At 38.2% G+C, this 13,366-nt stretch overlaps 1 protein-coding gene across 2 annotated transcripts in view; it reads left to right on the top strand.

Moving 5' to 3' along the window:
• LOC131043577 (uncharacterized) overlaps positions 1-13,366 on the top strand; it is a 100,627-nt gene that overhangs the window by 82,130 nt on the left and 5,131 nt on the right. For both annotated transcript variants that reach the window (XM_057976796.2, XM_057976795.2), the window contains one exon: positions 4,445-4,537. In XM_057976796.2, coding sequence (XP_057832779.1) covers positions 4,445-4,537 — 93 coding nt within the window. The remainder of the gene's footprint in view (positions 1-4,444; positions 4,538-13,366) is intronic.

The following is a 13,366-nucleotide window of genomic DNA, read 5'->3' as shown; positions in this document are numbered from 1 at the left end:
GCTCTTCTTAACAAAATCTTTTCCATAATAGACACATGGTTCTCATCAAATACCATTGCAACCTGAATTTCAAGCAGCTGCAAATATGAGATTTGATCTGCTTAAGCACCTTGTTATCAAATTTGTTTGTCCTGACAATAGAAGCATGGCAGAAATCCTTAAATCTGTTAAGTATATCCCTATCCCTTGAGCTTGTTGTCTGCTTAGTACACTTATCTATTTTATTATGCTCTACTTGTTTCCTACAAAATTCTATATATGATTTTCCCTCTACTTCTGTGCTAATTGTTATTTATATGAGAGATGCAATGCAATCCCTCGTCTTATTTTAGGTTTGTATTGAACAATGTTGATCATCTAATATAGAAGAGTGTCATTGCTAATTGCAACAGACTTAGAATAAGCAGCATCCTTGCAGACTATAATTCACACATGGAAATCAACAGAATACAAGTGCTTCACAAATTTCTCACAAGCAGCATCCCTGCAGACTACAATTCACACATGGAAATCAACAGAATGCAAGTGCTTCACAAATTTCTCACAAACCTTTGTAGATACAGTTGGTAGACAAATCATAGGTAGGTATGAAATGAACAACTAGGTGCAATTAAATTAGTTTCTGACAAATCTAAGCCTCAAGCTGGTAGACCATGTGGCATAGCTCATTGGCTCATAGATTTATAATTATTGGGCTGAAGAGGTTTATATGCCTGAGGTGATTGATCTTGCAACTAGGTCTAACCTGTGAGCCACCAAGTTAGCCCGGCATCTAACAATTGGCAAGTACTCTTGGTTAAGTTTACCCCTAGGTGTATAGGTAAGTAGGGTGTTTGACTCACCAGTCCAAAATTAAAAATGTACAGATTGATAGCTAAGGTTGTTTCTAATTCACCTTCCACAAATCTGAGGCAATTTGGTCATTTTTATATGTTTGTGTCCACATCTAGCATAATTCCAACTTTGCCAAATTTAGTTATTATAATTCACAATCTTTTGATCAGAAGGTGCATATTCTTTATAATAATTGTTATGTCAAAATGTCAATGCGGGGCAAAATGTCAGCAAACAATTCCGACAGTTACTCAAATTTTGATTTGAGATTTGTTGGAAAATGAATTAATCTGAGCGATCTCCATTATAAGACAAAGGAACTACTTATTTTAATGATGTTTGGCTACTGCAATGAAGCACTTACTACTGTATTTTGAGGTATGAAAATAATATATTCTCTACAATTCCAATCTTCAATTATCATTGGGATAATATGCCCTATTCTGAACTAATACACCCATAACTTTAACACTGATCTTGCAGGCTGGCGAGATCTAGTTCTGATGCCAATTGTAATGCCCCCAAATTGGGATAAACCCGTGTTTGCCCAAATTGACAATTTCAACAATATAATATATCTTTTAGCAATAACATACCAAAGTAAATTCATCTAATCATTAATAAACTTAAGAATCAATGAATAAATACATGGATTAGTGAACAAATACATCATATGGAATGATAAACCACTCCATAACCAATCATAGCTCAGTTTGATTAGGAAAACCTTGAAAGGGGGCCGGTAAACTGCTCAGCCCAACTAAGCCCAAGAGCATGCAGTGCCCCACTAAGACAATTCCATCCCTTGGCGTGGCGTACTCAGCTTTGGGGAACTGATAAAGTGTATCTCCCTAGCTTATTTCCATCAACTTCACACATAATTGATTATGGGACAGAATATATATATACATATACATATACATGTGCACATATATACATATACATGTGTACACACATGTATATATATATATATATATATATATATATATATATATATGTATGTATGTATGTATGTATACACACACACATACATATATATACACATACATGCACATGTATATACATATACATATACATATATATACATACATATATATATACACACATACATACATACATATATATATATATATACACACATACATACATACATATATATACATACATATATATATATATATATATATATATATATATATATGTATACACACACACACACACACACACACATACATGTACATATACTTATATTTATTCATTTCCAATTATAAATCTTAATAGAGTCAATATCTGTGAATATATAAGAAAACTGATGCATAAACACCTAGATCTCATGCCAATTACTTGTATAATGTATCGTGGCTGTATGCCTGAATGTTATTCACTTATATCAGATCTCTACTTGATTAATGATTTCCTTTGACTGCTTGGTTGATCCTTTATACCCCTCCATTGGCGGTGGAGGGTCATGATTTTCCCCTGCACTCACAACTGCTCTTTGGAAGAGGCGTCTCTTCTTGCTGGCCGATGCTCCTTTGTAATCTGTGTTTTAGCTTTTGATGATGCCTCTTGATGACCCGATTTCTCCTTACCAATTTGTTTGTCTATAAAGTGAGATTGTTTATATTGAGAGTTATACTTGCGCCTTCTCAAGGATTATATTCTCACGAGCATCCTACAGTCGGCCTGCAATACCTTCGTCTTGCGGAAGATAGATGGCTGTAGCATTGGAGAAATTGTGAAGTCTTATCTAAGACAATTTCTTGCCTAAGGTTTAAGATTTATTCGATGTTTGGTCTAATGTGATGATGGGGACATGACAAAGAAATACACTCTCAATAGAGCCTTTGCAAATTTGAAAGGCATCTAGAAACAAGACCTCACTTTTTACATGTCATTAGTCAGTGTTGGAAGAAAGTAGATGATGTTATATAATCTCATATGAATCACATCACTAGAAACTGCTGTGTTGATAGTAAGCTAAAGCAAATAGAATTGTGTAGTTTGGAAACATCTTTAAAAATAAATAAGACGTACTAGCAAAACTACCCCAGCCAAAATTCTATATTGCATGATACTGGAAATGGTCATTGTTTTAAAATAATTTAAAATGAATACAATATAGAACTAGAAACTTGATCCCCCAAACCCTTTGAAGACGAAGAATGACGCTGGAAATAACTAATTAATAAAAAATAGGAATATAAAAATTTACGCACAGAATTCATAATAGTAATAAAGTCAGTGAATGCTGTGAAGTACAGTATTTACTCCATGCCATGTAGAATTACAATGAATAATTTCAATAGTCAGAATTTCTAAATAAGGATATATATGCGAGAAAGAACAAAAAGAACTTAAAGATTTGCCTTTATAGACTATAGGCTAAAAACCAAAATGAGCTACATGGGATATACTTCTCAATATTCAAAGTCATCAAAAGCAGGAAAAACACTAGAAGAAGACTTATATGATGTAAAACTAATAGTAGAAGTTGAATGGGAGGATGTACATCATCCTCAAGATCAAAGTGAAAGAAAGGACATGTTTTAAGGATCTATATTCCAATCTTTGTTTTGTCATTTTGTGTACTTTCTTTCTTTCAAGAAACATGATAAAGTCTAAGATACATGAAGACGTAGATCTTTCTCCTTTGATCTCAACATGTTTTGTTTTACCCAGTGCATAAACACAGTTGCTTCAATCCCTCTCTATGGCAAAAGAGTGTGCTACCAACAATAGCTTCATAAGCACCTTTTTAGCTTTCATTTCACATAGAGAAGCCTTTCACAATCTACAAATCTTTCTTGATAAATTGTAAAAATACTGGTGGGATTTTTAAATGGATTTTTCTGTTTGCAACTTTCCCCATACACATTCATGCTAATCCAGTTTTATATTTTGGCTTTTGTTCCCTACTTGTTGGCTAATAGATAAGTTTTGTTGAATTTTAGGAAAATATTTGGTATGATATGTTTAGTTTCCTTTCCAAGTATCATGCCTGTATTGGACTCATACATGTGATGATGGATGTGAGCGTGCCTATAGTTTTGATATAAACTAATAGATATATTCTAGCATCAGGAAAACACATGCAAATCTTAGAAATGATCCCGATCATTAATTTTCCTGTGATCCAAGATGGAATTAAGAAATATACTAGACTGGATTTATACAAACAATTACTTTAAGATTCTATGAGTATAATTCTGATGATGCCAATCTTATCTGGTACCAAGATGAGTCTTTTCTTTTTCAGTGAAAGGTGTTGACTTTACTTTGTTATCATTAACTTCTAATTATTTGGATTTTCATAAGGTCACTCAAAATGGCTATTTTATAGGTGTTTACATGAGTGTTCATGCTTGGAAGTCATAAGCTTAACGCTTACAGATATGTCATTATCAGTGCTATAAAATGTATAAACTACTGGAATGTAAAAAGAGCATCACACGAAAATGGGAGATGTTTTTCTACCTTAAGGAGTAAGGTTGCACTGTAGATTTGTGGCTAGATTAATATAAAATTTCTGTGAGATCTTGACTGCTTAACTTTATTTATGGCAGCATTCTTTAGCAGCTTCTGACAAAACTTTTGCTATATGGTGCAGCCAATAACCCTGTTTTTTGTGTATATTGGAACAACAATCAATGACCTATCTCGTGTCACTCATACTTGGAGAGACATCATATCAACTCATGGGGTAAGCATAATATTTTGAGATATATAGATCTATTTTATTTAGTTTAAGAGTTTTTTATTATATTAAAAAATGCCAATAATATCAAACACTTGAAGGCCATGTTCAACTTGCAACTGACAAACATTGTCCTGGATATGGGAAAACAAGATCCACATAAATAAGAATTAGTAGGTTTCTAGTTGTTCTATGCTTATCATCTTTGGTTGGCTTTTTGGAGAGCCCTGATTTATCTTTGTTTAAGCTTGATACAGTATCTTAGGTAATGGGTATATCATCATTTTATTACTTTTCTTTGATGCCTGTTGTGCGATTGACACAAAATATATCCCGAGAGTACCTTATATGTCTTTCCAATATCATATATCAATGTTCTTTCATCCCCTGCATTTTGATATTTGACAACTGGCCTTAAGTAAATGGTCAATCTCAGCCATTATATATATGTATGTATATATACATATGCATGTATATGCATATACATACACATACATATAACATATATACATACATATATATGTATATGTATATGTGTATATACGTATTTGTGTATATATATATGCATATTTATATACTATGTTGCAAACATAGATGCCCCATTGCAAATGGGGACCCCCATTTTTTTCACTTTTAGCTTGGGTGTTTTTGTTTAGTTGTTGTCATGCTTGGCAGTAGTCTTAGTTGCCGACTCTCACTTGTCAGAGGAGGTGTGTTTTGTAAGTGTTAGGATTGAGGGAAGTTGCCAACGTTGTCATCTTGTAAAGTTGCCAAGTTGTCATAGTTGTCAATGTTGTTGATGTTGTCAAGGTGCTAGAGGTTGTTAGAAATGGATGATTGAGCAAGGATAGGTAAGCTTGCTTGTAATTTCATTAGGAATTGCAAGCATAACACCTTAAGGTCATGCATTATAAGCTTATGTTTGTGTAAAACCTAGGTAGGAAAGGAGGTGTGGAAATTGTCCAAGTTTGGAAGTGACCCACTTGTTGCTTGTACAAACTTGGCCATACCTCTACTTCAATAGTTCTCAAGAAGGGAAAATCATGAAATTTGGCTAAGTAGTGCAAACTAGGTCTCCTAGTGCGCACAAGGCAACATTGTGCATTACACCCCCTAGAATGCGCTCATCCTACTTATGCGGGCCTCCCTCTCAATTGTGCTCCCTTTTGTACAATGATACCCTTAAGATGCACTCAAGAGCTAGTGTTGTGCATGTATTCACTTCAAATGCACCAAATACGCCATGCCACCCGCCTTGAATGACTGCTCAACACTCTGTTGATCCGCATATTGCTTCTGCTGAATTTGTGCCTTCTGAATATTCTCTTTAACAGACCTCATAATGTCCTGGTTCTCTTTTAGCAAGTCCTTGGCACTAGGCACTTTACTATTACCAAACAATAGATCCAAGAAGTTGGGTGCGTCATACCCATAAAGTGCCATAAAGGGTGACATTTGAATAGATATGTGGTATTGTAGCAGTATTCACATAAGTGTAGCCACTTAACCCATTTGTTTTGCTGACCTGCAATATAATTCTTGAGGTATCCCTCCACCCACTTATTCACAATCTCTGTCTAACCATTAGTCTACTGGTGGTAGCTAGTTCTTATGGTAAGCTCTATCATGCTGAGTCTGAACAACTCTTGCCAAAAGTGACTAAGGAATTTGCTGTCCCGATCACTAACCATACTGTGAGGTAGCCTGTGGAGCCCGAATCCCTCTTTGAAGAAAAGATCAGCAATTTGTGCTACTGTATAAGTGGACGAGATCGGAAAGAAGTGAGCAAACTTTGTAAGTAGATCAACCACAACATAAATGCAGTCCCTACTCTGGGCTTTGGGCAAGCTTGTGATAAAATCCATAGATATGCACTCACATTTCCTATCAGGAATGGGTAGGGTCTGTAGTAGTCCTGCCGAAAAAGAGTGCACTTGCTTGTCTTGTTGACAAACTGGACACTCTCTCATGTACTAAAGAACCTCAGATTTGAGACCCTTCCATGTGAACCGTTCCCAAATCTGTCTATATGTCTTGAAATACCCTAGGTATTCTGCCATGGGAACATTGTGAATGGCCCTCAATGCCTTCTTCTTCATCTCCGATCTTGGTACCAAAAGAATCCCGGGCTTGTAAATGTTAAGCTCATTTACAATGGTATACCTGTCATCATGCACTTTATCCTCAATGATGCCTAAGGCCCACTGGTCCTTGGCATACCAGTTGAAATCCACACTCTCCAATCAGCTGTAATCTCAACAACGGAGCTCAAATGAGGACTCCTCGATAATGGATCAGCAACAATATTATTCTTGCTCTTGATATAGACAATGTCAAAGTCGTAATATTATAGCTTACCCATTTCTGTTGCCAGTCATTGAGGTCCCGCTGATTTAGAAAATGCTTCAGGCTACTATGATTCGTCTTAACACAAGATTTGTTGCCCACTAAGTACTGCCCGAATTTAGGCAAAGCATGCATTATGGCTAACATTTCCTTATCATATATGCTTTAGCTCCGCCATACACCCCTGAATTTACTGCTCTCAAATGCAATTGGGTGCTTATCTTGCATCAATACTACACCAATCCCCTCTCTAGAAGCATCACACTGAAGCTCAAAAGGTCTAGTGAAATCCGAGATGGCAAGAACTGGACATGAACTCATCAACTGCTTAAACCTGTCAAAACACCGGTGTGCCTGATCTGTCCAAAGGAATGCCCCCTTCTTCGTCAAGTTAGTAAGTGGTGCAGCCTGCTGTGAGAACTCCTTGATGAAGTGCTGGTAAAAACCACAAAGCCTAAAGAATCCCTTAAGTTGAGTAAGGTTCCTGGGTGGAGGCAAATCTACAATAGTCCAAATCTTGTTCGGATCAACTCTAACACCTTTTGAACTAATGATGCGTCCCAAGTAAAGCAATTCTGTCATGTCAAACTCACATTTGGACTCCTTGGCGCACAAGGACGTCCTCTCGAATATGCTCAACACCTCATCAAGGTGTCTCAAATGTTCATCCCAAGAACGATTGAAAACGAGTATGTCATCGAAGAAGATGAAGACAAAGTTCCTCAACTGATTTTGGAAAACCCTGTTCGTATAGGATTGGAAAGTAGTTGGTGCATTGGTTAAGCCAAAAGGCATAACTAGAAACTCAAAGTGCCCGCAATGACACCGAAAAGCTGTCTTCTCTACATCCTTGTTTCTCATCCGAATTTGATGATATCCAGATCTCAAATCAATCTTGGAGAAGTAGCATGCCCCATGTAACTCGTCAATCAGCTAATCAATGCGTGGGATGGGATACTGATTCTTAATAGTCTTTTGTTCAGGGCACGGTAGTCAATACACATACAAAGTGTCCTATGCTTCTTCTTGACCAACACAATAGCTGATGCAGAAGGACTCTTACTCAGTTGAATGTGCCCCATCTCAAGCAGCTCCTTGATAGTCTTCTCTATCTCATCCTTAAGATGCTTAGGATGCTTGTAAGGGGTAATGATAATGGGCTTTGCACCCTCCTTTAACTCAATGATGTGTTCAAACTTCAATGCCTTTGTTTGGAGGTATCCCAGGTGGTATATCATTGAACACCTTACTGTGTTTAGACAATAGTCCCTGAATGGCTAGAGGATAATCCCACTTCCGCTGTTCCACTGTTGTAGGCATCACAACACACTCCGCAGCCCACTCTACTTGATCATGTCTGATCAATCTCTCCATCCTCCTCAAGGAAACCACATGAAGGCTCCCATTTGGCATCCCTCTCAACTCATGTTTCCTGCTGTTTACCTCAAACCTCATCTCCATAGTGCGCACATTGAGGTAAAACTCCTGAATCATATGAAGCCTCATGCCCAACACAATATCCATTCTCCCATACTCACCACATAATAGTCAGCCTGAAACACATAGTCACTCAACTGAAGGGTCAAGTTGGGAATCATTCTATTGCACGTGAGAGTGAAACCATCAGCAACTACCACTCTAAACCCCTCAAACTCTTCAGCCTTAAGCCCTCTTCTAGCCACTAACCCGTTATCGATGAAATTATGTGTAGCACCTGGATCCAACAAAGTGATCACACCTTGGCCACCAAGAACTCCCCGTATCATGAAAGAACCCTCTCGCAAAATGTTAGAGAGTTGTGCAATAAACTTATCATCCTCCTGTTCTTTCCCCGACTCCTTGGATGCACTTTCTGCTTCACTATTACATGTTTCAGTTCGTTTATCTAAATATTTAGAATTAGTTCCATCTGTTGAATGGTTCTCCATCTTGTTAGCTTTCCCTTTCAGAGGGCAGTTATGACTACTATCCCATAGCCCCTTGCACTTGCAACATTGTTTTTTGCATCTCAAGTCATTTAGTGGCACATCATCAATTTTCTGGAAAGGTTTCCTTTGCTGGCCAGTCCCTTTGTGGAAATGTATCTTTTCCTTATTGTTCGAAAAAGGCTTAGATGAGAACTTGCTTTTTGGAGCAGCAAGTTCCATACTCCCGGCCTTCTTCATGGCCTTCAGTAAGGTCGGTGGATCAAAGGCCTTAAGCCAACCACGTAAAGGCTCTATGAGCCCCTCTATGAAGAGTATTACCAACCTCCTCTCTGAAATGTTGGGAACCATTACGAAAAACCTCTGAAAATCAACTATGTAAATCTCCAATGACCCATACTACTTAAGCTGTGCAAGTTCTTTGAAATACTCCTCTAGGTCCTTTTTGTCAAAATGTTCGATGAGTCTGTTTGTGAACTCATTGTAGGTGGTGATGAGATGATGACCCAACGTCACCAAACCATGATATCATCACTCATGTGCCACGCCATCAAGGTGAAGTGTGGCGAACTTAATTGCATCTTCTTTGCGCATAGGCCTTAGTGACAAATAATTGTCCAGCTTCTGAACCCATGACCTCGCAGTACACCTTTTATTGCCATCAAAATGTGGCAAGCTCAGCTTGCTCACAACTTGCTGTAAGTCCCTCTGACCCGTATGGTGCTCTGTTCTAGCTACTGTACTTGGTCTCCTCTTCTGATTAAGGAACTACTCCAATGATAACATGTCTCTGATCTCAAGTGGAAGGGTCATGTACTCCACATAGTGAAGCTTGATCTCATTTGCCAATGATCCCCGTGGCTCTAGCTCTACTCTGGTGTGACTGGTGGTGTCTCCCTATGAGTAAATGTAGGCTGTAAGGGTCTCAAAAATGAACCTATAGATTGGGTACTGTTGATGTGTTTTTTATGCACATGCGAACACAAAATAAAATACCTAAAGGTACCTTATCCTCTCTTGAATAAAGTTTCCCGACTGTTGAAGATCTCACCGAAGGATCAGTTGAGGCAACTCCAAGGTTCTGTTATTTAGGATCTCTACTCGTGGATAAGCTCTTCGTGGTATGATGTGATTTTGCTGGAATCACAAGGGGACTTACACTCGATGACCTGAACGTCTGATTTGTTGGAATCACAAGTCCTATTTACTAACTGGAAGACAAACAAATGGCAAAAGATGCAGGGTTCAGGAAGTCTACTCTACTACCTAGAATGCGATAAGATGGATGAATGACCAGGTGGAGTCCTACTGGGCTGGGTCTCACCATTAGGCTTGAACAATTCGACACCAGCTCAATGCGATCTTCTAAGGGGTGCTTCCGATATGTTCAAATCGTTCACCATCAGACACTAATCACCATTCAAGATAATGCATGAACAATAGACGTGTAACGACTTAAGATTAAGCTCATTTTATTCTAGTTGATCACGCAAGGCGCACTTACCATCAGCAAGAGGCTAGTGGTTTGGATTAGATGGATTCCACATAGGTGCATTCAACAATTTTCTTCATTCAATCTAATCATCTACCATCTAGAATTGAAGATTCAACAAGAAACCATGCATATTGCAAGAAACGACACACTTCACCATAACTTCAATGAAACTGGAGTTTATTTACAATCAATGGCAACAATTTCTTGCCTTGTCCTCCTATTCTACTCTAGCTGCTATTCTATTTGCTATTAATCATTAGCTATTCTAACCTCTATGAACTAACTATTCACCTTCTAACTATTAATGACTAACTATTAGCCTTTACAAATGAGGAGCTAGGGCTTATATAGTGCCCTCAATACAATTCGATGGCTCAGATCAATTTGAGATCAATGGCTGAGATTTTACAATGAAAACCCTAATTAGGGTTTGTTACAACAAACTTAATTCTGACCAATGAAATAATTGCATTATTTGGACACGTCTTCTCTAGAATATTCGACCAATGGATAGCCGGGGTAGGTACATCGAAGTTAGTGCCATCTTTTGATGAGTCAGGTACATTGTATCTAGACATGCTGAAGTGGACCAACCCGACTGGAGGAGTGATGACTGGGATGCCACCTTGTCTGACACTTGGTTGATGCTCAATTTGGTGATGCTGAGAAGCTAACTTTAATTAACTCTTTCGAAACTATCTGCTTCTCCAACGGACCCTTACTTTGATCCTCTTTTGTCTTTGATGTGCAGGATGGATGTTGTACCTTCCCTTAAAATGCTAGGCTGGAAAAGGTCGTCCCTGTCGATGCTGGGCTCGAGGAGGTCGTCCTTGATGATGTCTGCTCTTCTTTCATCTGCAAAACAAATCAAGAGATGATTAAGGACACATAATAAATTCATTTCAACATAGCATTTCTTACCTTAAATCATCAACAAGAAGATATCAAAATGAAGTTTGCTTAAAATCCTTTCCAAGGACAGGGTCCATAAGAATTTCGCCCTGGACTCTTTGGAAGGGTCAGGGGCGAATTTTGCATTCCTGGCTCAAATTCTTCTCACCTTGTGATCATACTTGCTTAGATACATGCCCAAGGACGTCCTCATTCTCAACCAACACCAAGCTTGATGTAAATTTGGGGCAAAAATGGAGGTTTTAAGAATTTCGCTCTGGACCCTTTGGAAGGGTCAGGAGCGAAAATCACTTTTTGTCTCAATTCCTTCAAGTTTGATAATCATTGTTAAGTCAAAGTCATTCCTGAGGACCTCTCCCATCAAAACTCGCCCTAGTCAGCACTTGGCTTGGCACAAATTTGGGAAAAAAGGTGTGATTTAGAGAAAATTCGCTTTGGACCCTTTGGAAGGGTCAGGAGCGAATTTCTTAATTTAGGCTTATTCCTCCATCATTTCAAGTTGCACTCACCTCAAAAGGCTAGAAAACACTTCTCCTCTCACGTCCAACCCAAGTTTAACTTGATTTTGCAAGGCAAAATGGGTGATTGAAGGATTTTCACCTTGGACCCTTTGGAAGGGTCAGGAGCGAATTTCCTCCTCTAGCCTAAAATCATCATTCCTGGAGACAACAATCAACTCAAGGGCATCTTTCACCTTGGTCTAGGCATAGCTTAGCATAAATTTGAAAGGAATAGGTAGATTTTAGGTTTTTCGCTCTGGACCCTTTGGAAGGGTTAGGAGCGAAAATCTTGTTTTAGGGCTATTTTGCCATCCTTTCAACTTCAAATTACCTCCAAGACTTAGAACATCTTGCCTCACTCCTCTCCAGGGTATAAAAACCAAAATCTTGACTTGATTTGCAAGGAAAAAAGGGTGATCTTAAGAATTTCGCTCTGGACCCTTTGGAAGGGTCAGGAGCGAAAATCTCATTTGGCTTCAAAATTTGCATTCTTGGTGACCAAAATCCACTCCAAAGCAATCCAAATGACCTCTCTCATGCTTGTCCAAGCTTGGCTTTGCTCAAAATTTGGAAGAAAAGATGATTTTAAGGATTTTTGCTCTGGACCCTTTGGAAGGGTCAGGAGCGAAAATCTCTTTTAGGCTCAATTCCTTCATCTTTTATGGTCTCTAGCAACTTAAAGTCACTCTTAAGGGCAACTTCCTCTTGATTTTTCCTTATCCCACACTTGACCTAGCAAAAACTTGATAGCAAAAAGAAGTTTTGAGAAAATTCGCTCTGGACCCTTTGGAAGGGTCAGGAGCGAAATTTTCATTCTTGACCAAAAATCATTATTTTTTCAACTTGAAACTTCTTTGCAAGGTAGGATTTCATCTTTCATTGCCCTAGGAACAAGGTTTCATGTCCAAGAAAGGTTAAAAAAGTAGGCTAATAAGGAATTTCGCTCTGGACCCTTTGGAAGGGTCAGGAGTGAAATTCACTTTCCTGGCTAGAATCCTTCATTTTCATAACTTCCAAACATTCTCAAAGGATAAATCATGCTCATTCTTCTTCTCATCATGTCTTGGTCATCAAGATTTGGCTAAATAAGGAAAGAAATGCCTCTTAGAGAGATTTTTGCTCTGGACCCTTTGGAAGGGTCAGGAGCGAAAATCTTAACTTGGGCTAGATTCTTCATTTCTCCCTTTCAAAACGACCTCAAGAGGCAAAGACAAGTTATTTCTCTTCCATCCACGTCATAACAAATCAAAACTTGATCTTCTTCATTGTAAAAATAAGAGCTTTTAGGAATTTCGCTCTGGACCCTTTGGAAGGGTCAGGAGCGAAATTCCAATTTTGGTCCAAAATCCTTCATTTCTCAATGCTTTCAAACACTTCAAAGGCAACAAGAATGTCCATCCTTCCTTCCAAGATACCCTGCAAATCAAAAATTAGTCAAACATAGGAGGAAATGAGCTTTAAGAAGATTTTCACTCTGGACCCTTTGGAAGGGTTAGGAGCGAAAATCTCATTCTAGGCTAGATTACTCATTTTTCAAACTTCGAACCACTTCAAGAAGCAAACTTAGATCATTTTCCACCCGAGGAAGAAGGTTTCAAGGTCAAACAAGGTAGCAAACGGAGTTTATGATGAATTTCGCTTTGGACCCTTTGGAAGG

The sequence above is a fragment of the Cryptomeria japonica genome, chromosome 1, assembly GCF_030272615.1.
Source record: "Cryptomeria japonica chromosome 1, Sugi_1.0, whole genome shotgun sequence".
In the NCBI taxonomy this organism is placed as follows: Eukaryota; Viridiplantae; Streptophyta; class Pinopsida; order Cupressales; family Cupressaceae; genus Cryptomeria; species Cryptomeria japonica.
The sequence above is the reverse complement of the archived record's forward strand: the minus strand, read 5'-3'. Positions and strand labels throughout refer to the sequence as shown.